At 48.6% G+C, this 12,499-nt stretch overlaps 1 protein-coding gene across 2 annotated transcripts in view; it reads right to left on the reverse strand.

The window, feature by feature from the left end:
• Positions 1-12,499, reverse strand: part of CYFIP2 (cytoplasmic FMR1 interacting protein 2) — a 75,246-nt gene that overhangs the window by 34,526 nt on the left and 28,221 nt on the right. For both annotated transcript variants that reach the window (XM_034778720.1, XM_034778721.1), the window contains exons 11-20: positions 9,165-9,282; positions 8,062-8,181; positions 7,680-7,805; positions 7,153-7,319; positions 6,618-6,765; positions 6,167-6,320; positions 5,450-5,606; positions 4,378-4,474; positions 3,350-3,426; positions 1,398-1,506 (exon numbers count right to left, since the gene is read on the reverse strand). In XM_034778720.1, coding sequence (XP_034634611.1) covers positions 1,398-1,506; positions 3,350-3,426; positions 4,378-4,474; positions 5,450-5,606; positions 6,167-6,320; positions 6,618-6,765; positions 7,153-7,319; positions 7,680-7,805; positions 8,062-8,181; positions 9,165-9,282 — 1,273 coding nt within the window. The remainder of the gene's footprint in view (positions 1-1,397; positions 1,507-3,349; positions 3,427-4,377; positions 4,475-5,449; positions 5,607-6,166; positions 6,321-6,617; positions 6,766-7,152; positions 7,320-7,679; positions 7,806-8,061; positions 8,182-9,164; positions 9,283-12,499) is intronic.

Below are 12,499 nucleotides of genomic sequence, written 5' to 3' on the forward strand. Positions count from 1 at the left end.
CTTACCCATCTTGGCTAATAGACATTAATGGACTTAACCTCCATGAAGTTATCCAGTTCTCTTTTAAACCCCATTATAGTCCTAGCCTTCACAACCTCCTCAGGCAAGGAGTTCCACAAGTTGACTGTGCGCAGTGTGAAGAAGAACTTCTTTTTATTTGTTTTAAACCGGCTGCCTATTCATTTCATTTGGTGGCCCCTAGTTCTTATATTATGAGAACAAGTAAATAACTTTTCCTTATTCACTTTCTCCACATCACTCATGATTTTATAGACCTCTATCATATCCCCCCCTTAGTTTCCTCTTTTCCAAGCTGAAAAGTCCTAGCCTCTTTAATCTCTCCTCATATGGGACCTGTTCCAAACCCTTAATCATTTTAGTTGCCCTTCTCTGAACCTTTTCTAATGCCAGTGGATCAAAACTTCGCTGGTTGGATCTATCTCTATCTAAAGGGGAGTTCGGAACCTGGAAGGTAAATAACCAATCTTTCCTTACTCACTAGACCTGAATACGCCTTGTCAGCATAATAATAAATGCTTTTGACTCAGTTTTCCAGTTACTTCTTAAATATAGGAAATCTGTGGTCATTAATCGTGACTGTACCCAGCAAAAGAACATGACCTAGATGTGACGAAGTGGGACAGTTCTTAATGTTTCCTCTGAATAGTGTAGGGGTGCCTCAGTTTCCCCTGTGCATTTCTTAAGTCTCTAGGTGGTGGGATAAAGGCCAGTGTGTATAAATGGCCGACACTCTGTCTCCTGGCAACTCCTCCCCCATAAGGAGATAGCTAAAGGTGCTGGAGAACAAAGCAATCAGGTGACTTCCTGGCCCGGGAAAGGAAAAAGCCCAGAGGAGGGGCTGGAGGGTGAGTTAGTTTGGAGCTGCCTGGGGACGTGGAGTGAGTGCGGACGTGGGTGTCTGGCTCGCTGCCCCCCAGGATGGATCCGGCTGAGGGGTCCTGTTCTCTGTACCTACAAGCTCTGTTTTAGACCATGTTCCTGTCATCTAATAAACCTCTGATTTACTGGCTGGTTAAGAGTCATGTCTGACTGCAAAGTGGGGGTGCGTGCAGGACCCTCTGGCTTCCCCAGGACCCCGCCAGGGCGGACTCGCTGTGGGAAGCGCACGGAGGGGCAGAGGATGCTGAATGCTCCAAGGTCAGACGCAGGAGGTGAAGCCGTGTGAGCTCCTTGCCCTGGAGACAGTCTGCTCCAAGGGAGAGGAGACTTCCCCAGAGTCCTGCCTGGCTTTGTGGGGAGCAGTTCCAGAGCATCGCCTGGGGACTCCGTGACACTGGACACTGACATTTTCAGTTGACAGTAGGACCTGGCTAAATCCCCTTGAGATCAAAAGAAAGACCTTTAGGAAATGTCTGAGGCTGCTGCGTCTGTTGTACCTGGACGTGTCTCTGTTTGAGTAACGTCTCGTAGCGATTGGACGGCGGGTATGGGATAATCACGCCATAATTCTTACATTCAGCCCGGAAACGTTTATCCAGTAAGACACTGGAAAAGGAAAATATTATCAGTACATTTGCCCCATCATCCCTTCTCCTTCCTCTTAATCTTCTCCAAGGGCAAGTACATCCCCTTCTGAGTCCCGCCTTCTCTGAGTCATCCCCTTTATGAGCTGGGAGGGTTCTCCCAACCCCTCCTCCCTCTCTTTAACCATATTTTTATACCCCTATCTCATGAGGGTGTATAACCCCACATTGGTAGACAACGGGTGAACAGGTGCCCGAGCGTTTGGCTGTAACTAGAGGGTGTGCTAGGCACCGTTTATTATCAGTCTCCGCTGGGGAGGAGCTGGGTGTTCCTCAAGGAAGGAGCTCAAGCCAGTGAGGAGAGAGACCCAGGGAGAGGAGGCTCGGCAGAAGGGGGTAGAGTTCCCTCTCTCTGGGAAAGGCACCCACAGGAGTGGAGCCAGCCCCACAGTGGGCCCTGAATCAGGGTCTAGACTCCAGCAGGATAGCCTCTAGGGTCAGTCTTCCAGAAGAGGAACAGGGAGATGGAGAGAACCCAGAGGGTCTAAAAGCATACACCCCGGGCAGGCAGCAGTGGATTGGCTTGGAGTCTGCCTGGGGATGGTAGGGAGATGCCTGGGAACCTACTACTCTGAAAGAAGAGTGGGGTTAAAGAGCAGCCCGGGAGGGGTGGAGGACATAGTGGACACCTGATACCCCGGAAGGAGTGAGACTGAATGTGACCTGGCTGGAGCACCGAGTCATTAGAAGAGACAGACCGCCACAGGGGCCGAATGGCTGTTGGCAGGTGGCGTCTAAGGGGCAGGTCCTGACAGGCAGCCCCCAGCCACGAGGTGGCGCGCTGGCTGGTGAGTCACTCTTCGACACCCCCACCTCGTCAAACTCACAGCTGCTGTCATTATCCAGGGGCTGCCGCCCTGCTGTCCATCGTTCACGGACGCACCACCAACAGCTTGCGTAAATGGAGAGTGGGTGCGCGGCAAGGCGAAGTGTACCTCTACAGAGCGCCTGTGTGCCCTGTCCTAACGGCCTGCCTGGGCCCTGCTACCGCACACTAAAAGTTCCCAAGTGCGCACTGACCTACCCCCATTCACGCTAACTCTCTGTCTAGACAAGCCCAATGAGTGCACGGCTGGTTCTGACACGTGTAGGTGTTGGCGGGTACTGGGTAGCTGACACTGGGACTCTTTCACGGATGGGCGGCCTTCTTGATGGGCTGCTTCAGGGAATGACTTCATTGGCGGGAGACCACCAGTCTTCCATCAGGGTGAATGTAATTTGGGGATATCTGTAGGCAAATCCTGGACATTTCCTTGCTGGTCACAGGGGCTGAAGCTCTCCTTTTGGGGTTCTCCTTGTTCCTCCCCTCACTGTACCGTGTTAAGCCAAGATTCTGCATTATGGCCACCGGGTAAGGATAGGACTGGCTCATTAATGCCATGTATGCCTTTAAATGGTTAAAAGGATCATGGCTGACCAATACTAGGCACCAGTACTATTGCATGCTCCATTTCTTTCCCAATGACCTCCACTCCTGCCCTGTCCACTGCACCCCGCTTATATGGGGAACCTCGCCATGGGCTCAGGTTGCAGCGTTAGCATTCACGACAATGTGCTCTGACTGCTTCTCATTATGCTAATTTTTGTTTTGCTGTTAGCTTTGTCTCCCCTCCCTCAATTTATTTGTTGGATCCATCTATTGTGGTCTGGTCACAGGTACCAATTGGAGGCACTTTGGGGCAGGGATTGTCTCTTTTATTGTGTGCCTGCAGCACCTAGCACAACCCATCCTTGAACCCTGCCTCTAGAGGATACCGCAGAGCAAACAGGAATAACAACACTCAGCAGCAATGGGATTCTCATACCTGCCAGCCATTGCTTTATAATAGGCAAAGATCTGATCTGCCAACTTGTACACAAACTGGTCAAAACACAAGTTCACCTGCCAGAGAAAGAAATATACATCACCAGGGTGTAAACAACATTGAAGAAATAGGCTCTTAGAACAAGTGTGAGCGTGTATGTGTGTGTGTGTGTGAGAGAGAGAGAGAGAAATACTGTTTTAATAAAATGCCATCACTAACAAAGCACTTTACCCTACATTTCCTGTCACCCAGCAGAGGGGTTTCCACGCTCTTATGATAAAAGAATGCAGACCATCGAGCATTTATGTTTCTTGCCTGTTATGAATCCTACCATAAAAGCCATCCTCTCCCATCCCCTGTCCCCTTTATCTCTCAGTTTGAGCTGAGTGGAAAATCTGGAAAACAATGTTGATTTGAACTGAAACAGAACGTTTTGGTTTTTCTTGTTGAAATGAAACGAGCTGAACGAACCGTTTTGAATGGCATTTCAAAACAAGACGCCAATTAAAAACGAAACGTCAAAATAGCCTGTTTCAAAAACGTCGAAATGAAAGGCTTTGACAGTTACGGAAAGAAAACGCCCTGACACAATTCGAATTCAAATTTGCAAATAGTTTTGATGCTAAGAAAAATGCATTTTTTGGCAAATTTGCTATTTGCTGAAAATAATTGCCCAGCTCTGCTCTCCATGTCCTTTCCTGCCTTTTTCCCCACTGACATCTCATGACTCTTCGGCCATCAGTTACAGTTTACATACCCTGCACGTGAATATTTTGCTTTCTCTGGCTCCACATGGAGCTGATTGCCGATTGGGCCATTGGTCAGCAGGCACACAAAGGCGCCTTTGGAAATTTGTGGCCTTCTCTTGAATATTTCTCAGTATTTTTTTTTTTTTTTTTTGTTAGGGAATGCCTCTAATTAATTCACTGAAAAATTGGTCTGTTCAGTCAAACAGGACACGTTGGTGAAGCAAGAGGGAGCGCTTCATTCATAGCACAGTGAGACGAATACAGAAGAACAGAGCTTACTTCAGCTTCAATTTCATCATATAGGAACTGCTTTTTAAACTTGGTTAAGGCATAATATGCGCTGTCGTTGTATAGGTCCAAGGGATACAGCACGTACCTGAGGGGAGAAAACAGTTCATGTTACAGTCATAGAGTTTATGGTCAGAAGGGACCATCTGCTCATCTAGTCTCAACTCCTATAAACCACAGGGCACCACCACCACCCACACACTCAACCCAACAATCGCAATGAGACCAAAGTCTTGCGGCCCACAGGAGACTCGACTACCATGTGCCACAGGCAAAGAACAGGAGGGACCAAGGTGCGCTGGTGTCCAAGGCTCCCACAGCAGCAGGGGGAGGATGAAGCGAGATATACCCAGATAATCCTTGCAAGCAACCCACACGCTGCAGAGGAAAGCGTAAAACCCCCAAGCTCATTGTGAATCGGACCTGGGGGAAAATTCCTTCCCAACCCCACATATGGCAACTATGCACTGAGCACCAGTACAAGGTATATGGCCCATCTGCAACCACTCCAGCCCAGGCAGGGCTGTTGGAATGGAGAATTCTCCAACCTCGCACCATTCAGCTCCACCCGCTCCAGCTCCTGAAACTCCCCCCACAGTCCCTAGATCACAGTTGCTGGAAGTGGCTAGAGGAGAGCTGGCTTTCTGCTAGCTGAGGGTCCCCTGCACCCCCATCCATGCCAGGAAATTCACTGTCTGCCCTTTAAGAAACTTCTGTGCTTCTCTAGCTTTGCAAAGGAACGTTAGTGTCTGCAGCACCTGCCCCTAGAGTGGAAAACAATTTCTTTCACAAGGAAGCAGTTATAATGCATAACAAATGGCACAAGAGTTAGTATTATTTATTACTTGTATTACGGCAGTGCCTGAGAGCCCCAGCCAGGGTGTGCTAGGCGTTGTAAAAACAGAACAAAAGGACCGGTCGCGCACAACTGTATCACGAAGTCACATATACACTCGAATACTTATTATAATCCTCTTATAAAACTTCTATCCCCTAGGATAGGTTCCTTAGTGCCCTGAAGTCCAGCTAACGAACCCATCCACCGCCACCCTTAGGCTCTTACTCCATCATGGAGGGTTCCTTGGTTTCCAGGATGTGGTCCGTGAGAATCCAGGGCATGGACATCTCGATGGGGAACTGGATCCGACGGCCCATGGTCAGCTCCAGAAAGAATTCTCGGAACCAGAGCTGGGACAGATCGCAGCACTGCTGCAGGGCTTCTGGAAACAGAATTTCCCCCACACCGGGAGGACACAGAGTTTACTGTCTGCAAGAGAACTAGGGGAAACCTAAAGCAAAGGGCAGGCCCTGTAGCCTAGGCATAGCGTTTATTTTAAATGCGGTTTAACTATTCAATTCCATCACAGTTCTTAAACCACACCCATCGCCATGGTACCTGAGCACCCTAGGGTAGGAGAAAGAAAGGATTATGATCCTCACTTTATAACTGGGGCACCGAGGCTCAGGGAGATCAAATGACTTGGCCAAGGTCACACAGGGAGTTTGTGGCAGAGCCAGGAAAAGAGCCCAGAGCCTTCCCACAAGACCACCCCTCGTTTGCTAGCGCTGTAGCACTCATCTTCACTGAAGAGGTGGCCAGGGTAACTGATAACATGCCTGAAATCAGACCCAAGTGCAAACCTTTGACTCAAAGTAAAATCTGCTGGCAAGGCCACTCTTGAGCAAGACGACCCGTCGCACCAGGCTACCTACGCCCGTCCCGCCTGTGCAGCACAGCCGGACAGGGCCGGGTGCAAGTCCGCCTCGGCTATCGCCTCACCGCTGATGTTGAGAAGGTGAGTGAAGAAGAAGGACTGCTTGTGGAACTCCTCAATGGCCAGGACTATCGGCCCATCCAAGCTGCTCCTCAGAGTCTTCTTCGAGCCGCTCTTGTCTGCGATGAGCGACTCCAGCATGGTCCGCACCATGTAAAGCTTTAAAAAAACCAGCAGCATCCTGACTGATACAGCAGCACATAGTGCTCTACAAGCAAGCCCCCCCCATCCCTGCTTCCATTATCAATTAGAGACCCACAAAGAAGATGGCCCTAGCATGTATTGTAGGACAAGCGATGCACCAAAGGCAACAATGGGAGCTACCTGCGTAAGACATATGCAAAGACTTTGGAAAAGAGGAGACTATATGGACCAACAGCTAACCCCCAGAATGGGCACAGCTGGATGACTTTATGGCCCCAGGACTCCCTGGGGAAGTGGAGACGGTTTACGTACCTGTGTGCTCGATGGACCCACTGCTCGTCGAGGGACCTTAATATCGAATCCACCTTTGGGGTCCTTCTCGCCTCTCAGGCAGGGGTCATTAGGGGGCTCCCGACCTCCCTCCCAATCACAGATCGTCTTCCGGATTGCCTGAAGGACACTGGGATGGTGAAAGCAAAACTTTAAAACTTGCCTTTTAATGTAAGGAGAAAATGCCCAATGCCATGCTCATAAGAGAAGGGAAAACACATTGTGAATGGACTCATGGTGGGATGGCTTCTCGCACCGGCTAGTTTTGGGAGGGTGGCCCACCAGGGTTGGCCTGTCCCCACCGGATGGTTACAGGTGCGTTGGTCACACGAGGATGAGCAACTCACCTTGGTTCGTTATGTGTCTGTTGCTCACGAGTGCTGGGCAAGGCGCACTGGTAGGCTCTGTATGTGGCGTATGGCTGGTTATAGCTGTGGGAGGGCTGCCCACACAGGTTGGGCTGCAGACAGGAGCACACTACATAGAGATATGCTTTAAGTTACATTTTGGACCCCACCTGATCAGGACGTTCTTCTTCTTCCTGACTGCTTGTCTCAAGGGCTCCCGGAGAGTCACCTGGGCAAAGTCTTGCAGGGCTGCATAGATAGTGTTTCTGATGGCCTGGTTAAAGACACTCTCCATCCGGCCCATCAGCACTTGTAGACCCTTGATCATGGCAATTACCTGGGTAAAAGGAACAAAACTAGATACGTTTCCTTGTGTTGGCAGAGGTAACTCTGTTGGCGAAGGAAGGAGTATTATTTCCATTTTGCAGCTGGGGAGCTGAGACATGAAGTCTGGGATTGTGAAGGGAGTTAAGTGCCCAACTCCTATTGAATGTCAGTGGGGGATTGGGTGTGTCACTCCCCTAGACTGCTTTGAAAATCCCAGACTAAGTGATTTGCCCAAGGTCACACAGGGAACCTATAGCAGAGCAGGGAATTGAACTCAGATCTACCAGCTTACTACCTTAGCCATCAGACCATCCATCCTTCTGAGGGCTGCCCAGCCCTTTGGGCAAAACAAGCCACTCTTAGCACCTACCTCCACAAAGGCAAATTTCTCCTCGCTGGTGTAGTTGTACCGGGTGGCTCTCTCGTACTCCTCTGCGGTGCCTGGGCAATCTTTGTTACAGAACTTATCGGTGGGATGTACCAGCTTCCAAGAATACTGGAAGGAGAAAATAAAACCAGTGCAACTAGTAACGAGCACAGCTGAGCAAACTGAAATGTGTATCACGCAAAGTGAGCTTTCCATCCTTTTAGAAAAACACGCCCTCGCCTCCACTACTGTTGTTTATAGAGAATAATTCCTTTGGGAAGCTTGAAAACAAGTTGACTACATTTTCACATTTTTCGTTGACCGGGAAAATTCCCGGCCATCACGGCAAGCACCTGGTGGGGATGTTACCCTTGTTGGTACTCACCACTTCCATGACATGTGCGCTCCACTTGGAGAGCAGCTGCAGCCCCCGTAAAGCCAAGTCAAAGAGCTCCCTGTATTCCTCATCTGACTTCTGGCTGTCCAGCCCCGAGCCGGTGACCACCTGGAGATTCCCCACACAGTGGCAAAATTAGAGTCATAAACCCAAAGCCATGCTCTTCAGCCATGACTGCAAGCTACGGAATGAGAGGTCTAGCTCCCCTGATTCCCAGATGAAATAAATTTCATGTAGTTTTATAATCTGAGCCAAAAATGCAGCGGGCAATGTCCCCCACAGGAAAAGCAAACTATTGTTACAATCCTAGCTCAACATGACTCTTAGTAAGCGCACAAGCAGCGTATTTTCTACAGACCTGGGACTCAGGGGTGTCTCTCCTACAACATAAGAGAAAATACAACTCCTTCCTTATCGTCCCAGTGTCTCAGAGATTTCCCTGAGATATCCCCAATTTCCCTGAGATATCCCCAATCCCAGTGTCCCTGAGATTTCCCCAAATATAAGACAGCTCTTTGTGAACCCCTTTATTTTGATTTAAATAACAACAGAAAAACACCCATACACAAAGATCTAGGCACCCTACCAATTAGATAATAATGACCAATGATCACCCAGCAGCAAATAATAATCACAGGAAAATATGAAAGGACTCAGTCAGCCAATACATCAAAATGGCAAGACAGGTCCTTTAGTCTCTCCCATGAATCTGCCTCCAAAGCCCTGGCAGGTATTTTATTGATTTCAGTTTCAATAATAAAAAGACACCTGTGCAAAGCTCTAGCTGCTCTGACACATAATGAATTATACATGTTTTGTTGCAATATTATTCATATGAACTATATGGTCAATAATTACGTATTGTAACAAAGAGATAAGTGGCTTTTGCAGAATGCCTAGAAGCTCATCCGGTTTACACTACTTGCGCCTACTGATGACTTTAGCAGTAGTTTGTACCACTCATGTCTCTCTTGCCCCCCATGGAACATGGATGTGATGTGCTGTACCACTCACTGGACTCCTCCTCCTTCACCCCGGGTGACGCCCGCCATCTCAGGGGGCGGCCTGAGGCAGCCGCTGCCCAAACGTACCTCACTGTTGCTGTAGCGAGCGAGCTCCGAGATGAAGCGGATGTGGTCGTCTCGGATCTGGACCATCTGCTCACAGATGTTGTACTGGGGACTGATGCTGCTCTGAGTGCACGTCCACCTGGGCAGAAAAGCGGCCTCTTTACCTGCGAGGGCACCCGGCGGAACACGACCTTCCGCTCAGCTGCCTCCTTCCCTGGGCGCTCTGAAAGCCTGCCACCTTCAGAGCATCGGGACCCAGCATACAGCGTCCCACCCTGAGACATTGGACACAGTATGTGTGTGATGCACGGTCTTTCTCCGTCCAGAGGCTGGTTCACATGGTGTTACACAGGGTTCTCATCTACCCCTTCTGCCAGGACAACCCTCCTTCAATTCCTGTACTTACCTTCCAGCCCTGGAGAGAGGTGAACAGCCAGCCATCTCTAGGCTGCTATGGGGATGAGTAAGAGCAACGCAGGCTGTGCATCGCCAATCCCTACCTCCCAATCCTAAGGATAACCATCTCCGGACAATATCCTCTTCTGTGAGTCCAGCCTTGAAGGCCTGGTTGGTGCTTTCTCCCACAAGAGGGGAAGTACCCCTGCAGTGGACAGCCAGGAAAGGTGCTTCCTTCCTACTCTTCTTTTGGTCCTGGATTATATTCCCACCCCAGCAAAAACCCTGTGTATAATTAAATATGCAGAGAACAAGTGATTGGGCTGGATTCTCTTTCGCAGGGAGGAAGCTTTAAGGGACCTTAAAGCGAGGGTCCTGGCTCCTTTACATGGCCTGTATAAAAGAGTATTAGTGTAGATAAGAACTAGGTCTATTCAATGAATTTAGCCCCCGAATTCCTGATCATGAACGATCCAGACTTGGAACTTGGCCGTATCGCACAAATGTCAGCCCCTGGGATTCTCATGAACTATCGCCATGGCGACTGCTTCGAGTCTTCAGAACTGGCTCTTCATGCCACGTGACGGGCCAGGGTAAGACACAAGGTGTTGTTTCTGCTCCGTGGCTGGATGCTGCCTGACACCTTTGTGCACAGGAGAGGGACTTGAATAAGTTGCTTGTGGTGTGAACATTCCCATGAGACTATATCCACACAAGCTCCCGGCGCAGGGGCTTGCGGTTGCTGAAGTTCTGTTATGTGCTGGATGGTGCTATCCCAGAATCCCATGACTTGGCTCTTACCCGTTTCAGTGTCCTGTGCTTCCCACAAGAGAATCGGCAGGTTAACAGGGATGGCCAATGCTGCACCAGCCTGGCCTGCCATATATAATGTAGTCCATAGTGAAGAAATAAAATGCCGTGCAAGAAAAATACAATTAATTCCATCTGGAGCAAGGTAGGTGGGAGGAAGGGACAGAAAGGGGGAAAATGATGAAAATGCAAGTCTAAAAGAGTGCAGGGAATAAATGCCCCCCCACACACACACACACACTTGAAGCAGTTTCGTTGCCAAAGTCCCATGCAACTTCAGTTAGGAAGCGTGTGAAGAAGGATCCTGTGATTAGCAAGACAGGGCGAGGAGAGATATGTGGTGCCCGCATACTGTGGTGATGGGCACATTAGCAAAGTGATTAGACAGACAGGTAGACAGCTAATTAGACTCTAGGATGGCAAAATGAGGAGAGCTGGTAGAAAATTTTCATTGAAACATTTTTTTAAACCAACAAATGGCTTTTTGACCAAAACAAACATTTTCACGTTGGCCAAAAATTTCCATTTTTTTATTGATACATTTTGTTAAAAAATTCTGAGTTTTGATTTTCGGAAACTGAAAACTTGGACCAACCAACCAAAAATGTTTCCCAAAAATGTTTTCAAAACCCGTTTTGTAAAAAAAAAAAAAAAAGAAGTTCTGGTGGAAATTTTGGAAACCTCATTCCACCATCCTTGTGAAAAAAATAATTAACATTGTCCAAACAGCTCAAAGAATGAGGGAAGGTAAGATACATTCTAAGTTGGGAAGGTACATGAGGATGCATCCAGCCAGCCAACCATGTGGGAGGAGTGGAAGCCTATTCTACGTGTTCCTGGCCTCCATTGTGAAATTGGAATATAAACGAAAGCCTGGTGATTAAACAGTGTGTGTAATTTCCTAGCCCAATGAAAAGAGAGTTTGACTGGAGACTGCTCTCTTAATGAGACCACTGAAGAAGAGCCTGGATAGCTAGAGTGGATGGATCAGTGAACTAATGACTTTTGAGGCTCCACTTCAAGCTAACTTTGAGGAGAGAAGTGAACTGAGTTTGAAGCATTTAGCTCATTTTATGTGGACTTGAGTCCACTTCACAAAAACCAGCAGTGGCAGTTTAACACAGCAGACAATGTTGGTTTAGGAACAATCAAGGACTAAGAGGCTCCTTGGGACAGTGGAGACATGAAAGCAGCACATTTTTGTATTGCTTTTCTGTTATTTGGTCCCACAGATGAATGCTCATGGAAAGCCAGATGGATATCTGGGACAATAGCCAGGCTTATCTCAGTCAGGCACTGCTTACGTGCCATGTGCAAAGTTGCAAATTCATCTTAATCCCAACCTATCACAGGTATATCCATATCCATCTCTGACGTTCTTCGGAGCAGTAACTGACCACTGCACCAAATTGTGCAGACCGGGGTGTTTTGGGGTGTATGTGATGTGTTCTAAAATTGACAGCTTCACACTCATTTCACATGAGAGCTAAACTGGATTTGAATCCAGATCCTAGACTATTCCACAAACCCACAGCACCACCGAGCCCTGGGAAAGAAACTGTTTGAGAAAAATGGAATCACCACTATTAAGAAATTCATGTCAACTGGATCTGACTGGTAGGTGCATGTTTCATTCCTTGTGTCCCATATGAAAACCTCCTGCCTGGGAAGGGCTGTGGGGTGGCTTCACTGTAACTGCTTCCACTGGAAAAGGTGCCCTGCTTCTTGCTCAGATAGAATCCAGTGCTGTGTTCATGCTCTGGAGGATTTTGTACCCCGGATCAAAAATGTGGATTAAAATCTGCCCAGAGCAGGCACACATCACTCACATTCACACAACCTGTGCACCTGAGTGCCCACACGCCCATCCCATGAACACTCAGACCTGCATTCACAGCTACCCCCTCCCCTCCATGCAAGTACACAAGCATGGGCACGGAGCCATATGACACTCCTGGGTGCATTCTCACTCGTGTGCCTAAACTCACAACCACCCACACACACTCACGTGGATGCACACTCACAATCACCATTGAGTGTGAGCACACACCCAGTGCACCCTACACATAGGCACACTTCTATGTCCACATTCTCACTTTCCTACACACACACACACACACACACACACACACACACACACACACACACAC

The sequence above is a fragment of the Trachemys scripta genome, chromosome 8, assembly GCF_013100865.1.
Source record: "Trachemys scripta elegans isolate TJP31775 chromosome 8, CAS_Tse_1.0, whole genome shotgun sequence".
Lineage (NCBI taxonomy): Eukaryota > Metazoa > Chordata > Testudines > Emydidae > Trachemys > Trachemys scripta.